General features: G+C 40.3%; 1 protein-coding gene across 1 annotated transcript in view; it reads right to left on the minus strand.

Annotated features, from left to right (window-relative positions):
- Positions 1 to 17813, minus strand: part of igsf9ba (immunoglobulin superfamily, member 9Ba) — a 40896-nt gene that overhangs the window by 21683 nt on the left and 1400 nt on the right. Inside the window, exons 2-3 of the mRNA XM_030777846.1 lie at positions 7607 to 7804; positions 4387 to 4533 (exon numbers count right to left, since the gene is read on the minus strand). Coding sequence (XP_030633706.1) covers positions 4387 to 4533; positions 7607 to 7804 — 345 coding nt within the window. The remainder of the gene's footprint in view (positions 1 to 4386; positions 4534 to 7606; positions 7805 to 17813) is intronic.

The following is a 17813-nucleotide window of genomic DNA, read 5'->3' on the forward strand; positions in this document are numbered from 1 at the left end:
AACTAGCAAAATGAACTAGAACTTATGTCATGTGCATAACCGGGATGGGTATCAATTTCATTTCAAGTTTGCACTTCTCATATCTTCGTATAGTGTGAGACTGACCCTAGCTGTCTCTCCTGTCTGAAGGTAACCGTGCACATGCAAAGAGTGTCAAATGTTATGAAAATGATACTGGCACTATGCAAAATCACAATTCTTGATCTGTTTTAATAGCGAGTACTTACTGATAAGTACCTACAAAGAGCACTAAAGAAGTGTGTGCGTGTTCGCGTGTGTGTGTGTGGGGGGCGGGGGGGGGGGGGCATGAATGAGAGAACTAAGGGGCTGACCATGAATGGAAACAAGGCAGCCCATGAGAGCTTTGTGCATGGCGCCAGCAAAGGAAGGCATTAAACCGTGCACAGATGTTCACTCTCCCTCTCCCTCTCCCTCCCTCTCTCTCACTCTCACTCTCTCTGGTCTCGCAGCTGCCTAGGTGACATTTCAGGAAAAAAAAGCCTGACTCTAGAGTAGCAGACAGTGAACTCATTTACCCAGGGCCAAAAGCACACACACACACACACACACACACGCACACACGCACACACGCACACACACGCACAGCACATGCAAGTAATGCATCCCTCATCCCTGCAACAGTCACTGTGGGCTTTCCACCACCAGCCAAAGATGACAGGGTCATTCATTATCATTGTTGAGCTTCTCCAACAATCTGGGCCATGGTGAACAATACTAAATATGCCTCTTAAACATCCTTCCTTGTGTCATCACTTTCAGATTAGAATATGCATGAGCCTCACCTAGCAGGCATATGTTTAGAGAGCAAATATTCACTGCATTCTAAAGGCTGACGGCACAGCGTCTGCTTATGTGCTAATTATATCCCTCTCTCAGAAAACAGCACCTCCAGAATGTTACTGCAGGAAAATCAACATCAAGTGCTGTGAAACTTAATGACGGATTGTGAACACAACTAAATGAAAAACCCAACCACAGTATTAAACTGGAAATGTTATAGCAGCACATAAGAAAGGCAAAGCAGAAAGCACATTGTAATTGGGACTGAAATCTACAGAAACAAAAGGATCTTGGTGTCACGGTGTTATACTGGTTGACCCCCTCTGGCCGCACATAGAGATGAGAGAAATGCAAGTTAGAAGGCAAGCAGAGGGTTAAGACCAGTATTAGTGAGACATTGAGGTATATGCTGTTTTATAGGAGTAGAAGGTATAGAATCTGTTTTCTGCAACCTCTGAGCGTTCGAAGCTCAGCCACATTCTTTATGTGGGTAAATCAATAAGTGGGTGTGTCTCTACAATCAAGAAGAGTAACAAAGTTGTCCAGGGCCAATAGATGTCCAAGAAATAACAACTAACCATTCTTAATTCTATAAATATTGACTTGAAGCTTTTGAGAAAAACACCAGCAAAAAAAAAATTAAAAATCATTAAAAATGTTTTTCAATATACATTATTTCATTTCTCTCTTTTCCGCTCTCTCTCTCTCTCTCTCTCTCTACACATACACACACACACACAATCTCTTTGTCTCTAAGCAGCTCATACTTGTAAACTGATGAACAGGGAGATTTTGAAGTCCCGTTGCCTTTTGTGCATTTTGCAGGCAGAATACAAAACATTCTGGTGTTAAAATTAATCTGCTCTGTCAGCACTCCCCCAAAGCCCGTAGCGGCTTTGCAGTGCTATTAATATGCTACTGAGGGCCTCTGGAAAATGACCTCAAGCAATGATTACAGACCTGTGAATCATGATAGTTTACATATTGTCTTAATGGATTATATTAAATTCATCATCTAATAAAACGCAAACACTTACCAAAGAGGAGATAATACATTTTGAGCAGCCCAAGACCCTGACTATAAATAATATAGCAGGCAAAAATATGATGTTCAAAAGGAAAGAGAGGGACACAGAATCCAGAGCTAGTCTAAATTAGACTCTTTACGCTGGCTACAAAGGTGTATCTAAATAAAATGAATGAAAATTTCAGGTACTACACTGACTTCAATAATATGGTTTATTTGACACTACAGCACACCAGCTGAGTGCATCACACATTACTATTATAAAAAAATCATTCATACAGCTGATGCTTTGGTAGTAGCTCAACAGAGCAAAATTCATTGAAATAACTGTAATATGTGGAGACACAAAAATGACTGTTTTTTTTTTTTTTCCTAACCCTTCACGGGCATTATCCACTATTTGTACACACTCAGTCAGCCATTAATAGTGAGAATGACTCAGAGCCATCCTGTTTTGCTGAGCACCAGCCAGGGAAGATGCGCTGCTGATAGTCTGTATAAATGGAAAATCGAGAGCTTATTAGCCGTCTTTCTCCACCAACAAAAGACATCCATTAAACATTAGGAGGCAGAGAGGGTGGAGAAACAGAGTAGAGAGAATAGCGCAGTCCCCATAGAGGAATGCCTGTTAGACCCTCTCCTGCAGAGAGTAGGGAGCCCTAGGGAGAGCAGTGAGACACACACACACACACACACACACACACACACACACACGCACGTGTCTGAAAGTATGATGATAACCCCAGGCATAAGAACACACAGACGCATTAGACATATTCAATATCCCAGAATGCACACAGAGCATGATATGGTGGTGAGACATCTCAGCACACACATCTGCATTACCATTACAATCCACATCGCAAAAAATAAACAAATAAATAAATAAAGATTCGAGAACACTCAAGCAATTCAATGCCGTTCATCATTAGCAATGGCTTCAGACCGTTAAGATCCTCAGAAGTATCAAATTGCATCCTTGTTCCATAAAATAACCTTAAAAGGCAGGCACTCTGAGAGAAAATGCAAATGTGCATTTTTTTTTTTGTCCCGTCATCAGTTTGCTTTTCAGCCTAGCAGAGAAACTTTCCAGACCGGACCGCGTTGAAAGACTCCAATCAATTTTCTATTTTCAACAGTCTTTGATGCGTGCACAAAGTTATCAGTACGTGGTTGATTTTTCTGCAGGGTCCCTTTAGATTTACTACTGCATACTTCCACTCTTGGGGCCAAGATTTAGCAGTTTCACAGTGATGACCGTTAGCAAATCAAATATGACTAGAGTAATGAGTATTGGGAATACATTAAATATATGACACATCATAAGTTATGTTTCAGAATATTATCATAAGAGCACTATTGTATATTGTATAAGATAGAATGAAGGTGTGTATTCTCCAGGGCTGCCCCCTAATAGTCAACCAAACCGTTAGTCCATGAGAAGAGTTTTAGTCAACCAAGTTTTCATTGGTCGGTTAGTCTCAGGAGAAAAAACAAAAAACCTAAAACTCCATTTGGGAACTGCGCCTTGTCATTAAAAAGTTATTAGACTATGTTGAGCAGGAAATCATCCAAAGTGTGGGATCATTACAAGCATATAAAGGACGACCCCAAGAAGGCGACATGCAAACTCTGCATGCAAAGATTCGCCCTTCATTCATCAGCCTCACACATATGGAGTGTTAGGGCCACACTGAGGGAAAAAAATTCTGAGATTTCAAGAACGAGGCTGAAATATTACAAGAATAAAGTCGTAACATTATAAGAAAAAGATCCACAATATTACGAGAATTTCAAGAAAAAAGTTGTAATGTTACTACTTTTTTCTTGAAATGTCACGACTTTATTCTCATTAAATTACAACTTTATTCTTGTAATATTATGACTTTTTTTCTAAATTACGACTTTATTCCCCTAATATTCCGACCTTGTTCTCAAAATCTCAGAATTTTTTTTCCTCAATCTGGCCCTAATACTCCATCGAACAAACATGACTTATCATCTGAAACATGTAAGTATCCTAACTTTAATTATTCCGTTATGTTAAATAATTAATGGCCTAAATGTGTGGCAGCCTGGGAGAACTCGTTGGGTGTCGCTGTCGCTAAGATACTTCAGTCCCTATACTTTAGGCCTACCACGGTGTAAATACAGTTTTTAAGAAAACAAACTGGATATTGTCCTTTTTTAAGTGTTTGAATGCATTAGGTAGTTACGAAAGTGAGCTTTTGCCATTAGCATTGTCACTAACAGACGGCTCACTTCGTGTGTACGCTTGTAAAATTTATATTCTAAAGGCTAAGTATTACTGTCTCGTATTTCTCTGTAATGTAGCACAGTGTTAACCGATGTTTCCTAACATTCTTTCTCAGCCCTGGAACTCAAACCATTTTCTGATGCCCCAAAACATATATATTCAAATTGGCTAAGTGAAATAATATCATAAACGAGCAAGGACTAGTCGACTTCTGTCTTGAACTAACGACTCCTAGTTGACTAGGAAAATCTTTGGTTTGGGGGCAGCCCTAGTATTCTCTTGCACAGGTGGTAAGACTCACCGTTAACCGTGAGGTGCACCCAGCTACCGTTGTGGAAGGTGTCGTACTGCTGTTCCAGCATAAGAACTCGGCACTCGTACCAGCCTTGGTCCTCTGAGCGCACCTGGTCAATCTGCAGAGAGGCCTTGCCATGTAAACTGGCTCTGCCTGCAGGAGGAGAAGCAAACACACACACACACACACACACACACACACATTCAGTCTGTCTGTCTGCTTTCACATGGACCAGCTCTGTGAAACAGAACCCAAGAGTTAGACAAGATCACATTACCAATCATTCATGAAAAGGGAAACTTGTCTTCTCAGATCAAGTTCCACAGTAAGGTTGTTGTATGACTAGGAAGGCACTAAGGTGTTAACAAAAATGAGTCAGATTTATTGCTATGCTGTGAATCGTGACTATGTTTTTTTTGTGTAAGAACTGGAATATAACGTTTATATACAAGATCTTAAATAAGAACACCAACACATATCTGCATTTGTAGATGTATTAGTAGTAATTGCTTTTCCCTCATAGACAAGTAATATAATTACCACTGAACAGTAGGGGGGAGGAAGAAATGATGCCTACTTCATTCTTTAATGTGTTCATAAAACAAGTTTTTATATCAGGTTACACAGTATCAATTTATGATATTACTAATCACCTACTAGCCTCAATTAACATTTTAAGTGGACCGTGGATGATGTACTATTCCCTCAGAAGAACTCCAGTGAAAGTAAACCGCATCTGAATCAAAGCGTTTTCAGATCTACCTGACAGCCTCTTGGAATGCTTGCAAATGACTGAAGCCAAAGCTGCTCGCATCATGAGGATCAATGTGCTGCATTTCTCGCAAAAAGCAATCTTTTCCTGTCTGCTGCAAAGCCTCCCACACTATCAAATGAAACGTGTTCTGCACTCAGTGAACTCTGTGTCGCAGCTCTGAAGGAAACGTTACATGTTTCTTTTTTCTTTTTTTTTTTTTCTGAGGAGCTTAGAACCACATAAAAAGAGGAAAGTCAAGGAAATGAGTGAATTTTTTTATACATATAGAAATTGAGCATTGTATGCCTCTGACCACTGAGCCATTCTGACTGCTCACAGAACACACTGCATTGACCTGGCATGCTCTAACAACCACCAAGATACAATCTCTTATTTCCCTCTCTGAAGATTTTCTTGGGATTAAACGCTTGCTAAACTTAAGAGGTTATACTTGTAGAGCTAGCAGGGTCAACTGTCTCCAAAATTCCAGCAATTGTATTGACACTGCAGCTAGCTTCCATACTTCATGCTGCTGTGTACAGAGCAAAAGATATCATAGCTTTGGGATCATAGCCATACCTGCAAAAGGAAACTGCAGGTTTGGAGAGCAGAAAATCAATAGCGCATATATATATATATATATACACAGAGAGAGAGAGAGAGAGCAAGACAGAGAGCAGGAGAGAGAGGCTGCAGTTGTGCTGTAAAAAAAAAAAAGAAAAAAAAAAAACACAAAAGAAAAATCAGGGCTTCAGAAGTCAAATCTATTTTTGTGTTCATGATAGAGTACTGTGGAGAGCAAGCATTGGCAGGAAGGTTAGAGATGGCTCTCTCACTCAGTCTAACAGGAAATGAAAGACATTCTCTAAGCAGAGCAAAAAGATTCCCGATTTTAGGCAATCACTGCATAATCTAGTGTCATGTCTTATCTATTTCGGAGAACATTCCAGCACTAAAGTAGACTTAAGTGATCCAGCCGAACTATTCACCTGCTTATTGAGTATAACTTCTCTCACGCTATTGCTGACTGAGGGAAGGATATGAGCTCAGTATACAACCTCTGTACATACGACTCGAAGCATGGGAGTAACTGAATTAAAAGCAGAACAAAAGCAATCAGACCATTAGCATTCCACCATACAGCCTCTTCATGGAATAGGACAGAGGTTTACACGACCTGCATGTCAAACATAAGCGCTAATAGCACAAGCATCCTCACAGAGTCCAAGACGAGAACCTTGTGTAGCACTGCAGATTACGCTGTGGTACTGCACTTGTAATCACAGGAGACAGTGCAGCCACATTGCAGGGGTGCTGAAATTGAACATGAAACCTCATATCTAATTTAAAATGCGATGAAGCAGCAGCGGCCAAATAGCCAAATGATCGTTCATTTACTCCCCCCCCCCCCCCCCCCCCCCCTCTCCAGTATCAATTATGTATGGGATCTGTGAAATCTGTATTTATGGGAATTGCAGTATAAAGATGTATATCAGTGAGGCAATTCAGTTCTGTGCTGCAGGCCTGCTTTAGACTCCAGACACTCATTTGCATTTACAGAGAGGATCATCCTATTAAAACTGCCTGTTCTCCCCACGGGAGCATCTAATAAAGTTTCATGGTGTCTCTTCTCTTTTTTCCTTCATTAGGCTGGCCTGGTGGTAAATTGTGCCTTTTTACTTCTGCAGCCAATCTTATCTCGACAATAGATAAGGCTGGTTCTCCTTGTGCCTCCCTCCGTCTGTCTTTCCACCACCCTGAATCTCAAACCCCATGGATTACTGTCATTATCTAAAAGACTGACTGCTTATGAGAAATCACGTAAGAGCTTGTCACAACACCATGTATTGAGTGCGTGCCTTTGTCAACAGGGGACAGCAGCATGAGTTTTTCAATTTGCACAGGTACACCACCGTGCCTATTAAACAATTAGGTGCACCCTTATCCACTTGTCATTAGCATGAAGGTAGCTGACTAGAGCTATCATGCATCCCATGTTACAGAGAGTAGGTGCATGATCTATAATGCTGACAATGGGCAGTTTTTTTCCAGACATGTAGCAGCAGGTGTTTAGTAACTGAAGTGTTGTAATGCATGTGTAACAGAACTGTGCACAATGCTAGCGGTGGTAAGAGGGTTATGGCTAAACACATTATCTGGGCTGCAAATCACATCTTATTAGCACATTAAAACAAAATAGGCTCTGATTCATGTACATATGTACAGATGCACATATGTACATTGGAATTCATGACAAAATAAATGAAACAACAAAAACAACACCTCAGGCTTGAAAGACTGAATGTGTTGTGATTAAGCACATTGTTTTTGCATAGCCCAATTTAAAGGGGCTCATAAGGATCCTAAAACAACATTTTAATAACACTTATAATCTCATAATCTAATTTGAATGGTATTTAAATCTAAACAGCAATCTCAAATTTAATAGTGAATCAGGAACTGAGTTCTCACCAGCGTACTCGGGGTCCACATGAGGAGGATAGAAGCGGAAGTTGATGAAAAAGGGAATAGGCACACCAAACTTAAACCACTCCACCACGTAGGGAGTCTGCTGGCCGTTGAGTGGGTGGCTCACATCACATCCCAGAACTACACTTTCCCCAGCACGGGCTGTCACAAACTGGGGCTCCTCTCTTACTCCGTGGGCACCTGAAGACAATTAAAGAGAAATCTTAAAATTCACACTCTTTAGTTTGAGGGCCTGAAATCAATCACTTCTTTTCACTTCCTAATCCTGACAGCTGTTTCATGGACAAGTGCTCGCATCAAAACAATGCAATATAATAAAACAAGCAGGACACATAAAAATGAAGGAATGTCCTTAATCTTATTCAATCATCCTTACTCTTGATAGAGGATGTACATCCTTTCCGCAGTGTTTCGAGTGTTGTCACTAAGACCAGCTTGTTGTCTTAATCGAGAACCTGCAGGTGAAAGTTCTTCAGCGGTAATGAGATGACAAGCAGCTCATCCGCTCCGCTCATTGATCTCAGCCAATTCACACTTGGATGGCTTTTACAATAAAGGAGCCAGAGTTTTTAGCAATCAATGCGCAAGCACATCACTTGCCTATGAGTGACCTATCGGAATAGTAAAGGTCACTGGAACTGCCTCAGCAGAAAATATACTAAGGGGATGGATTTTCCCCCTGTTGGCTCCACTACTCTCGTTGAGTACTTTCCCTTCTATCACAGTTAGCATGGCCGCAGCGCCTCAGTGAAGGGGAAAATCACCTCAGGGATCAAAAGACATGCTGATGTTGCAATCTGCACTACCTCAGGATTGTGTGGAAACACTGTTTCAAAGATCAGAGTAAGACATCAAAAGAAAACTTAAAAAAAAAAAAAAAAAAAACCAATGTTAATGGAAAATATTATGAAAAATGAAAAGCAGTTTAATTCATGGCCACGTTCTTTTCTCTCTTTTTTTTTTTTTGTTTGTTTGGTTTTTTTTTCTATTAAAATGTTCTTTACCTCTGCAGTCAACTCCCCAAGTGATCCTATGCATCAGTTAGTGATTGTGTTTACCAGTTTAATCCGCTTTATCCAGCGGAAGAGTTAATCCACTTTATTCGATTTAGCCAGCACAGCTTTTGGACTGAAACAGAGCAGATTTAATCAAATTACACTTTTTCTAAAGTGGAGCCATGCTCCCCTAGTCACGGCCTGTACCCCTTGGAATCCATTCTGCTTTTTTGAGTGTGAAAAGAGTGCAAAAAAGTGTTTCAGAAGCTTAGCTCTGAGGAAACGCCAACAAGGGTCCATGCATACACATCAACTCACTAGACTCTGCACATGACCAGCATGGAAGGAGCTTAAGGCCTCTTGCCTGAAGTAAGAGCATTTCAGAGATAAACACGCTCACATAGATGTGGGTCAAGAGGATCCAGTTCTCCGTTTGGGTTTGAACAGGTCCCAGGACCAGAGATGAAGTTGGTCAGAGCAAGTGTTTTGCTAAATTTAACTGAGCACTTGTTTGTTTTGATTGTTTTAGGAGTTTTAAAACAATAACCATGTGTCACTCTTAAGAACTCAGACACTCGTAACATGATAGAATTGTATTATTATTATTGCACAGGCATTGCACTGGGCCACTTTGGGACCGCCACCGGACAGAACAAGAAGTGTTCTAAAGCCCCATTGCTCTTGTCAGGAGAACTTCACAGAGACTTTCCTGTGGAGTCATAATTAAGGAAGCAATCAGGGGGACATGAACACTTTGACCCCACACAGCTCAGCTCATGTGGCAGTCATTACAGGCATCCAGCTCATAATCCACTTTTGTCTGCTCCCGCTCCCAGCAACACAACATAGTCACATGAACACCTCAACATCTATACATACATCCATCACTGACTCTGTAAATGTAAACAGAAATTGCCCTCACTTTGACCAGTATAAATAACACATAGAAATTTCATTTGCAATCTCTGATCTGAACTATGTAAAAAATTACTTAAGTATGTATTTTTTAAGACATTTCATGGAGGTGTTATAAATAACTAAATTAGTATTGTATTGGTCTATCCCCACACAAAGGCAAAAAAAAAAAAATGTTTTAATAAAAGTTAAGTAGGTAGGGAAGGCTGCATGGAGTAAGGACGTCTGTTCAAATAGATCCCTCTCACAAGCTGGTTAGCATGAGAAGAGCTCAAGCTGCCTGCATGGGACTGAGCTGAGGAATTACTACACAGGCCGGGCATAATATACTGCCTGGCTAATAACTCTGCAATCCCTTTATGAGATCATAACAAGGGGAATATCAGTACAACCCAGGTCACTACTAGTGCTGTTTTCATTTACTTAATGGAAATACAGCGACCCAGCTGGTTTTATAAGGTTAAGAGGGGAACACATTTACTCTGTATGTGCCAGTCATACAAACACTGATATAGCACAGGCTGCTATGCTGTATCTAAGGTATCTGTTCATATGTTTTTGACTGGCTTACTAAAAACAAGGATCCTTTAGCTAACATTCCCGTTTTGAGCCACTGCGCATTGAGTTTCATGACATATTGTCCAAAGCCATTGTTTATGGACCTCTTTACTTAATGAAAAAGGATAAACAGTATACTCTCTTGAATCAAATGCTAAACCACACTAGGCCTACCAGCAAATCAAGGACACGGCCAAGCTCCAGCCCTCTAAGGACTCATATTTAAACAGAGAGAGAATCTTTATATTGGCCATGTTTAGAGAGCAGTGTCATACTTCTGAAAGAGTAATAAATTATAGTTAAATGAGACAAATTGCATAAAAATTACAGCCAGCCCTGACCATGACTCCCTCTTCAAATTGTACATGTCTACAAATTATACAATTCTTCATGCGTGCATTTTATTATCACCAGGGAAAACTAGAGAAACTATGAAACATTTAGTTTACAAATTTGTGAACATGTATTTAAGTCCCAGAATTTTTGATTAGATTCTATAAAATGCTAAACTAGACCCATGCAAGAACATAACCATTTCTTCTATCTTCCATTGTTTTCCATTTTTGATGAAAAAAAAAAAATAGAGAGTACTAAAATAAATGTAACCTTTTAGGAAGCGTAAGTCTTTCTTACAGCATTAACACATTATAGTCAAACTAAAGAAGACACCAACGTAACTAACACTAACAAGTATTTTAAAGGGCACTGGGCCATCATTAGCCTCCAGACATTCTGAGACATTCATGGCATATGCTTTACAGCGTTATCATGTCAGCTTTTCAATGTCCTCTTGTGTCCAGTGGATGTAGGCAGTTTCGTCCTGCAAGAAACCACTTCAATTAGAAGAGTAAAGCTTCACCATGGGCTGAAGGTGATCAAGCATAATGGCTCTGTATCTATTAGTGTTTACCTTACCCTCTAAGGGTTTGATTGGTCCCAGACCATCTCAGGAAAACACATTTCACACAGTAATAGAAGTAGAACCACCAGAACCATTCTCCAAGGGAGAAAAGACCTTTAAGCGTCCTTTGAAGCGTGCCACACGTGCATTCATTCACTTGTTGAGATTAGTGAAGGGTGATTCATCTGAACATATGATTTTTCACAACAGGCTGGCCTTGATGAAGATGCCTTCTCATGGCCAACAATTGACATGCATTCAGCAGTATATCTGTTTTGCTTTGCATCTCACACCAGTGCATGGTATTCATGGTAATGGACCATTCTAAGGTATCCTGTTTTTGTATGGCAATAACTGCAATTTTTGCCTCATTGGTGAACCTCGGTGTGTCTAAAGTCTAACATAGGAGCCAGATGTTCTGCTAAACAAGGTATGTATGGCCTGTGTAGCACTTATACCCAGGCCTCTCATCTGGAGCCCTTGTAACCATGTTGGCATGCAGTTTTTCCTGGCAGACATACACCTACATACAGAACATAAGTGACAGCATTTTCCAGTTTTACATGCTGGATTCTACATATCTTCAGGGATGTTTAGGGTTGCCTCTTGTACCTTTTTTCTTGCCTTACAACGAGCACTCTATGAGCTGTAACTGACCAAAAAAATTTTCCATGGGAGCCAATCCATAACATTTTAATGATAGGGCTAACCCAGTATGATTAATGGTTCATTATCATGGTTTCTTTACTTCTCCAGTTTGTACTTAGCAGCATTTCAAAATGGGGCACAGAATAACAGCAGTTCATTGCCAGGGAATTTGATATGGAAGCATTCAGGATGGAGGTACCTCCAAGTACAAGGTCCATGTCTCATGACCATAACAGAGAACACTAATGCAAATGGCCAAGTAAACTGTTCTTTTGGTTTTTAAGTTGAGGTTTATATTAAAAAAAAACACCTATGTGATATCATTAGGATCCTCTACGCAGAGCATGAAGACATTAAAGGTTGTTTGCACTTCAGCATTGTTCATTCTTGTCAATTTAAGAAGATGAGCAAAGAGCCATACTGTCTCTATAAACTTGCCCATGATCATACACTGATAAGTCCAAACAGTCAGAACCTCTTACTGCATGAGCGATAATCATGTTCTTGATGTCAGAGCATCATATTGTCGTACAGTCCAGCACTTGTCAGGTGCATCCTGGAAATTTTATATGGGTTTTTTTCCTGTTAGAAAACTGATGGTCAAGTGCTCTGAGTCATCCGAGTTGCCAGAGCCAACTTTTTGTCAAATAGACCACTTCATATAAAAATGGTCTTCCCCACTCACTTGGCATTGAGATCCTGAGCAGAAAGATCTTATTGTTGTTAGGGATACGGTGGGCCTTTCCCACTTCTTGGTAAAAGCAATGCTTTACCTCATTTTTGGATGGCAAAGTAGGTGGACAGGCACAGGCCAGAGCGGCATATTGCCTTTTTTCAGTGTACATAAGCCTTTTGATTATTCCCACAGGTGTTTCACTTAAATTGGGCAGTAAGTTTTTTGTTGCAAGCCCAACACCATGTTGATGCTTCTCTCCTGGCTGGTACCCTCTCCCGAAGGGGGTGTATCGCTGCTGCCTTTCTTCTTCACATAATCAACAATCCAGGGGTTTCACTCATTGCATTGATGTTGTGGTACTTCAGGTCACTAGGAATGAGGGCAGTCCTGATGTTGCCTCTCTAAGGGGTATTATCTTCTTTAACTGCAGTAGTGGAATGTCCCGATAGGTGCAGAAACCTATCCAGAAGGGATCTGGGTAACTAGTGTTTAGGCCACCTTTAGTAGACCTATCATGGCAAGCAGTGCAACCCCAATATAGAGAGGCGCAATCATACAGAGGTCTGCCAAAGGTACTTTCCAATAAAGCCCAGCAGCATCTCACCATGACAGCCATGCACTGTTGGCATGCAAGGGTCTGATTATGGGCTAATGGTTTATTGAGTCTTGCCCCTGTCACCAGACACCCTATCGACGTCAGATTTGGAAGGTAAGGATTCTGACTATGCAATCACCCTGGTCAGGAGGTGGAGGATGCCTATCAGAATTCCACTAGGAGAACCCCCCCCCCAAGGGTGACAAAAGGTGATCATAGCTGATGTTTTTCCTTTAGACTTCCGTATCTACATCACTTCACCCACTCTTCCTCAAGAAACCTCAGAAAGTTCATGAGTATTCATCAGTGAAGCTATAGCCAAACACAGAGTTTTCAGTGTAATTCGTATGCATATTGTATTGCCTTTATTTCAGAAATAAATTGTATTTTACACTTCATTTTATGCCTATCAACCAATCAATACAAAACATGCTATATTGAATAACTCAGCACTGATTCTAAAAAGCATAATGATCTCAAACACAACAGGGTGCATGTTCAGCCTACTTCAATCTCGAATTGATTATGCTATCTAGATGGAAATGTAGTAAATGGAATATTCCTCTGTTGGTGAATATTTAACTATTTAACATATGGGCCACACCAGTGTTCATTTAGACTATGCTATAAGCCAAAATACTGAGGAAAAACTCTTTAAAGACAATTCAGCACCATCATAGTGAAATTAAAATACAGCAATAACTGTTACAACACTGTCCAAATTTCAGTAGATGACTCAGTAATTATTTAGAACAGCAGCACCTACATACTCAGTAAAACACTTATCTTGCAGAGGGTAACCATCCGTGGACACTGGCTGACCATTTTGTACTTTGTATAACTAATCAGGTCCATGGCTGCAGACCTCTACCTCATGCAAAGTCAGACAGTAAATGGTAAGCCAGTCCTGCAAATTACCCATCACAGGATATGGTTCTGTTTTTCGCAAACACAAATTATTTTAGTAGCTGCTGATGGATTTAGTAAAACTGACCTTTTGAAGTAGGATGACTTCTTCATGACATTTTTGCTACATGATATTTGCGAAATTCTAAGGTTAATAACATAGCGTAATAGAGAAAATGTACAAGATGAAAACCGTACAGAGAAGCACTGTGGGCTATTGCCAGTAGGGGCATAGGGACACACCATGAATAGGACATCAAATGGCAAGCAGAGCAGAGATGCTTTTTCAAGGACACCGGGCCACTCGGCTGGAAGACCATTGACAGATCTGTAATTGAATGCCAGCCTCCGTTTGGTGAAGGTCACTACGGAGCGACATGCACTACAGAGCGATGAGGGCAGCATACAGACAGCATTAAATGACAAGTGGCTGAGCAGGCCAAAAACTAGACAGCACACATCCACTAGCTCCATGGGCTGTTGCTTAAGAAGAAATTCTGCTGATTTTCAAACGGCACATATTTGACTTATTTATATATTTATGCTACTAATTATCTAGAAAAGTTAGTTTGGTAAAATGAGGGCTTTAAAGACACAAACCTTGTCATACATTTATTTCATTAACTGCAGACTTAAATTTGTGATGTTTTGTGATTTCGAATCTAAGGTTTGCTTTAGCATGTTACATATGTTACATATGCTCCTACTTGGATACATGACACAAATGTTACCAGGCAGAACCCCAGACCCAAGGGATAACAGATGGTCACTCTCTCCTCTTTTGAAACAGACAAAGTGGTCACTCCAACAGACTCATAGGTGTTCATCTGACAAAGAGCACCCCTTACTTGTCATCTTACCCCTGTCCATCTGGAGGCTGCAGTTCCCAAAGTCCTCAATCTGTTCCCACCCTCAACACACATCCCATCTTCACATGTGACAATCAGTCCATTTCAGATATGATTACGGGAAACCAATTTGAATTTGTTGGAGCTGTTTAGCATTTCAGAGGAAGAAAATGTATGTGACTGTCATTCTACACTACGACAGAAATATGCAACTCTGAGAATAAAAAGATGAGAACCATGTATGTCTATTACATCAGACATAGTGTATATATTTCTCTGTCTCTCTTATTCTGAAATCTTGGAAAAGGCATTTCATTACACTTATGGTTAAAACTGATGACAGAAGAGAAAGAAATGCACATTCTCAGCAGGAAATCCCATGGTGAACAAACCCAAAAAGGACATCAGCGTCTTTCTGTACATTGCAGTGAAGTATGATTAGATCCCAGACCATGATGGGCGAGAAGCAGAAAAACTTGGCATTTCTCCCAATTAAATCCCATTTAGATGCACCATCAAAGCAACACAATAACAATATGTAAAATTTTCTCCATCATAAAACCCCATTAGAGCTATAGTGTCTCCTCAGTTATGCAGTTTCTACTGAGGATAGTATTTTAAATAATGTCATTTCTCTTTAGGGAAAAAGCCTTGTGCTTCCTGACAATTAAACACAAAGCAATGTAGAACGATGAAGATAGTTGCACAGATGAAAATTAACAGAACATAACTATATATAGCATTTCTTCACAAATCTAATACAGTGCAGTGTGCACTATTACCTTTAAAAAAAAGAATGCATTTTAATGATGAGCATCTCCATAGCTGAATGCAGAGGAGTGAAAAGAGCCTCCTGAGCAGAATGTAGTGAGTTTATTGTAGTGTCCAGTATCAGTGAGCGGCCTCATGAATTCTTAATAGCAGTGAAGGAGACAGCATGGGGTAAGCTGACGGAGCTCCAGCTGATGTAGGACTGGGCAGAGACAGTCTGTAAGGTGAGACTGGGAGAGGATGTAGAGTGCCATGGCGACATGCCCAGTTCTAGCAAGCTCTACTGTCTAGGCTCACACTAACAGACACACAAATACACATACTCTGTTTGGGTTCACACAAACAGTCACACACATACATGAATGCGTGCATGCACACACATACACACATACACATGCGCACACACACACACACACACACACACACACACACAAATAACACACGCTGTCTGGGTTCACACACACAAACACACACATGCTGTCTGGATTCACAAACACACACACACACATTAAAACACACTGTCTAGGCATGCACTAACACACAAACAAATACACACACCTAAAAAAATGTACACACTAAGGCACCTAGGATTCATATACATATATGGAGGAGACAACAGTTCAGATCCACACTGACTGATCCATACATTTTCGGTGTTGCCACTAATGAGCATCCCATAGCTTATACATTAAACTAACATATTACTAACATAGTACTGTACTGTGTAAACATGTGTGCTGATGTAAAGAACATGAAATCTGACAAACAAAAAAATATGTTCAGTGTGATTTCAGATAAATCAGCCTGTCAATTCACCCCATAACCAAAGAAAAGAAATAAATAAAATATTATGATGAAATAACATGTCAGACTTCTGTGTTTGAGGCCTCTGCTAGATTTTTCCTCAATTTCAAAGAGTTGTAATGGACCACTTTACATAGTCTCAATATCATAAAGTAAAGTTTCAGAGTAGCAGAAGTCATTTGAAGAGGGAAACACAGAGCAGCAGTAAGTGAGTCATCAGTCTGTGATCTCACTGTACACAGACAACCAGTGTGGTATGGACTCAGCATCAGACACATGAGGGTCAAACGAATGCAGCTTGGCAAACTGAAACAGAAGGAGGCAGTGCCAGAGGTATCCATTACAGCCAATCAGCAGGCTCTACTCACAACAGGGCAAGACTAGAGCCATCTACAATAATAATACTTATCCTGACTTTCCATATAGTACTCAAACACACAGATTTATAGACGCACAGTATGTGTCCAAATTAAAGAACATACATCTGCACATACAAAAAATAATCTCTCTCTCCTTCTCTCTCTCTCTCTCTCTCCTCCCTCTCTCTCTCACTTACTCTCTTTCTCTCTCTCTCTCTCTCTCTCTCTCACATACACACACACACACGCACACACATAACCACACAGCGAGAGTGGATATTTAAGCCCTTTCAGTCACTAATACATCTCTCATTGTCGGATTCATTCACCATACATTCACATCCTGAAGAAGGAGAGACAGACATGTATAATGCCATCATGTTCTCAGTACTTACACTTGGTAAACATGGACTTATCCAATCTCAGTTTGTTTGTTATAAAATAACTCTACATGTCTAAACATAAAAAAGTATAAAACAGACGCATTACTAATAACTGTCTTATGTTGAAGTTTTGTCCGCTCTCTCAAAATGATGTTTATGTGACAAAAATAACTACAATGTTCACCTCAGTACTTTAAAGACCACATGCTGTGCTTAAGACATGAATATAAAAGAATTTTCAGGAGGGCTGCTCATATACACATTCACAAGTAGACATCTATACACAGAAATGCCCACACCCCACCAACTCCACACCTAGACCTACTCTCAAACAGACACTCAGACATTGATACAGACACAGACAGACAGACAGACACACACAGACACACACACACACACACACTAAGGCTTCCTATCTCAGGCAGTCTTCTTCACAGGCGGCACCTATATCACAAAATTAGATCTCTCAAACAGTGCTGAACTGAATAATTTTGCTACTATTTATTTGCTCCTTTTAAATATTTGAAACCTTGTTGCTTGATGATGAAATCAATTTTCTACTTGACTGCCTAAGCTTTACTCCGAGTGCATAATCCACCAACGTGGTCTCATGAGCTTGTGTGAACCTGTTAGGTGCTTCTCTCTCAAGGAAAGATCAGCCGTGATTTACATGATACAGCAGGCTGATGGTAACACAGTGACACAATTGAACTGACTGCTGGTTATATACAAGGTATTATTAGCTGAGAAAAAAAAACTACAGCGTTAGCTTGGGTGCATTAAGTACACCAGCGTGATCTGGTGTGCGTCAGAGTATACAGACAATAAGA

The sequence above is a fragment of the Chanos chanos genome, chromosome 6 (assembly GCF_902362185.1).
Source record: "Chanos chanos chromosome 6, fChaCha1.1, whole genome shotgun sequence".
Lineage (NCBI taxonomy): Eukaryota > Metazoa > Chordata > Actinopteri > Gonorynchiformes > Chanidae > Chanos > Chanos chanos.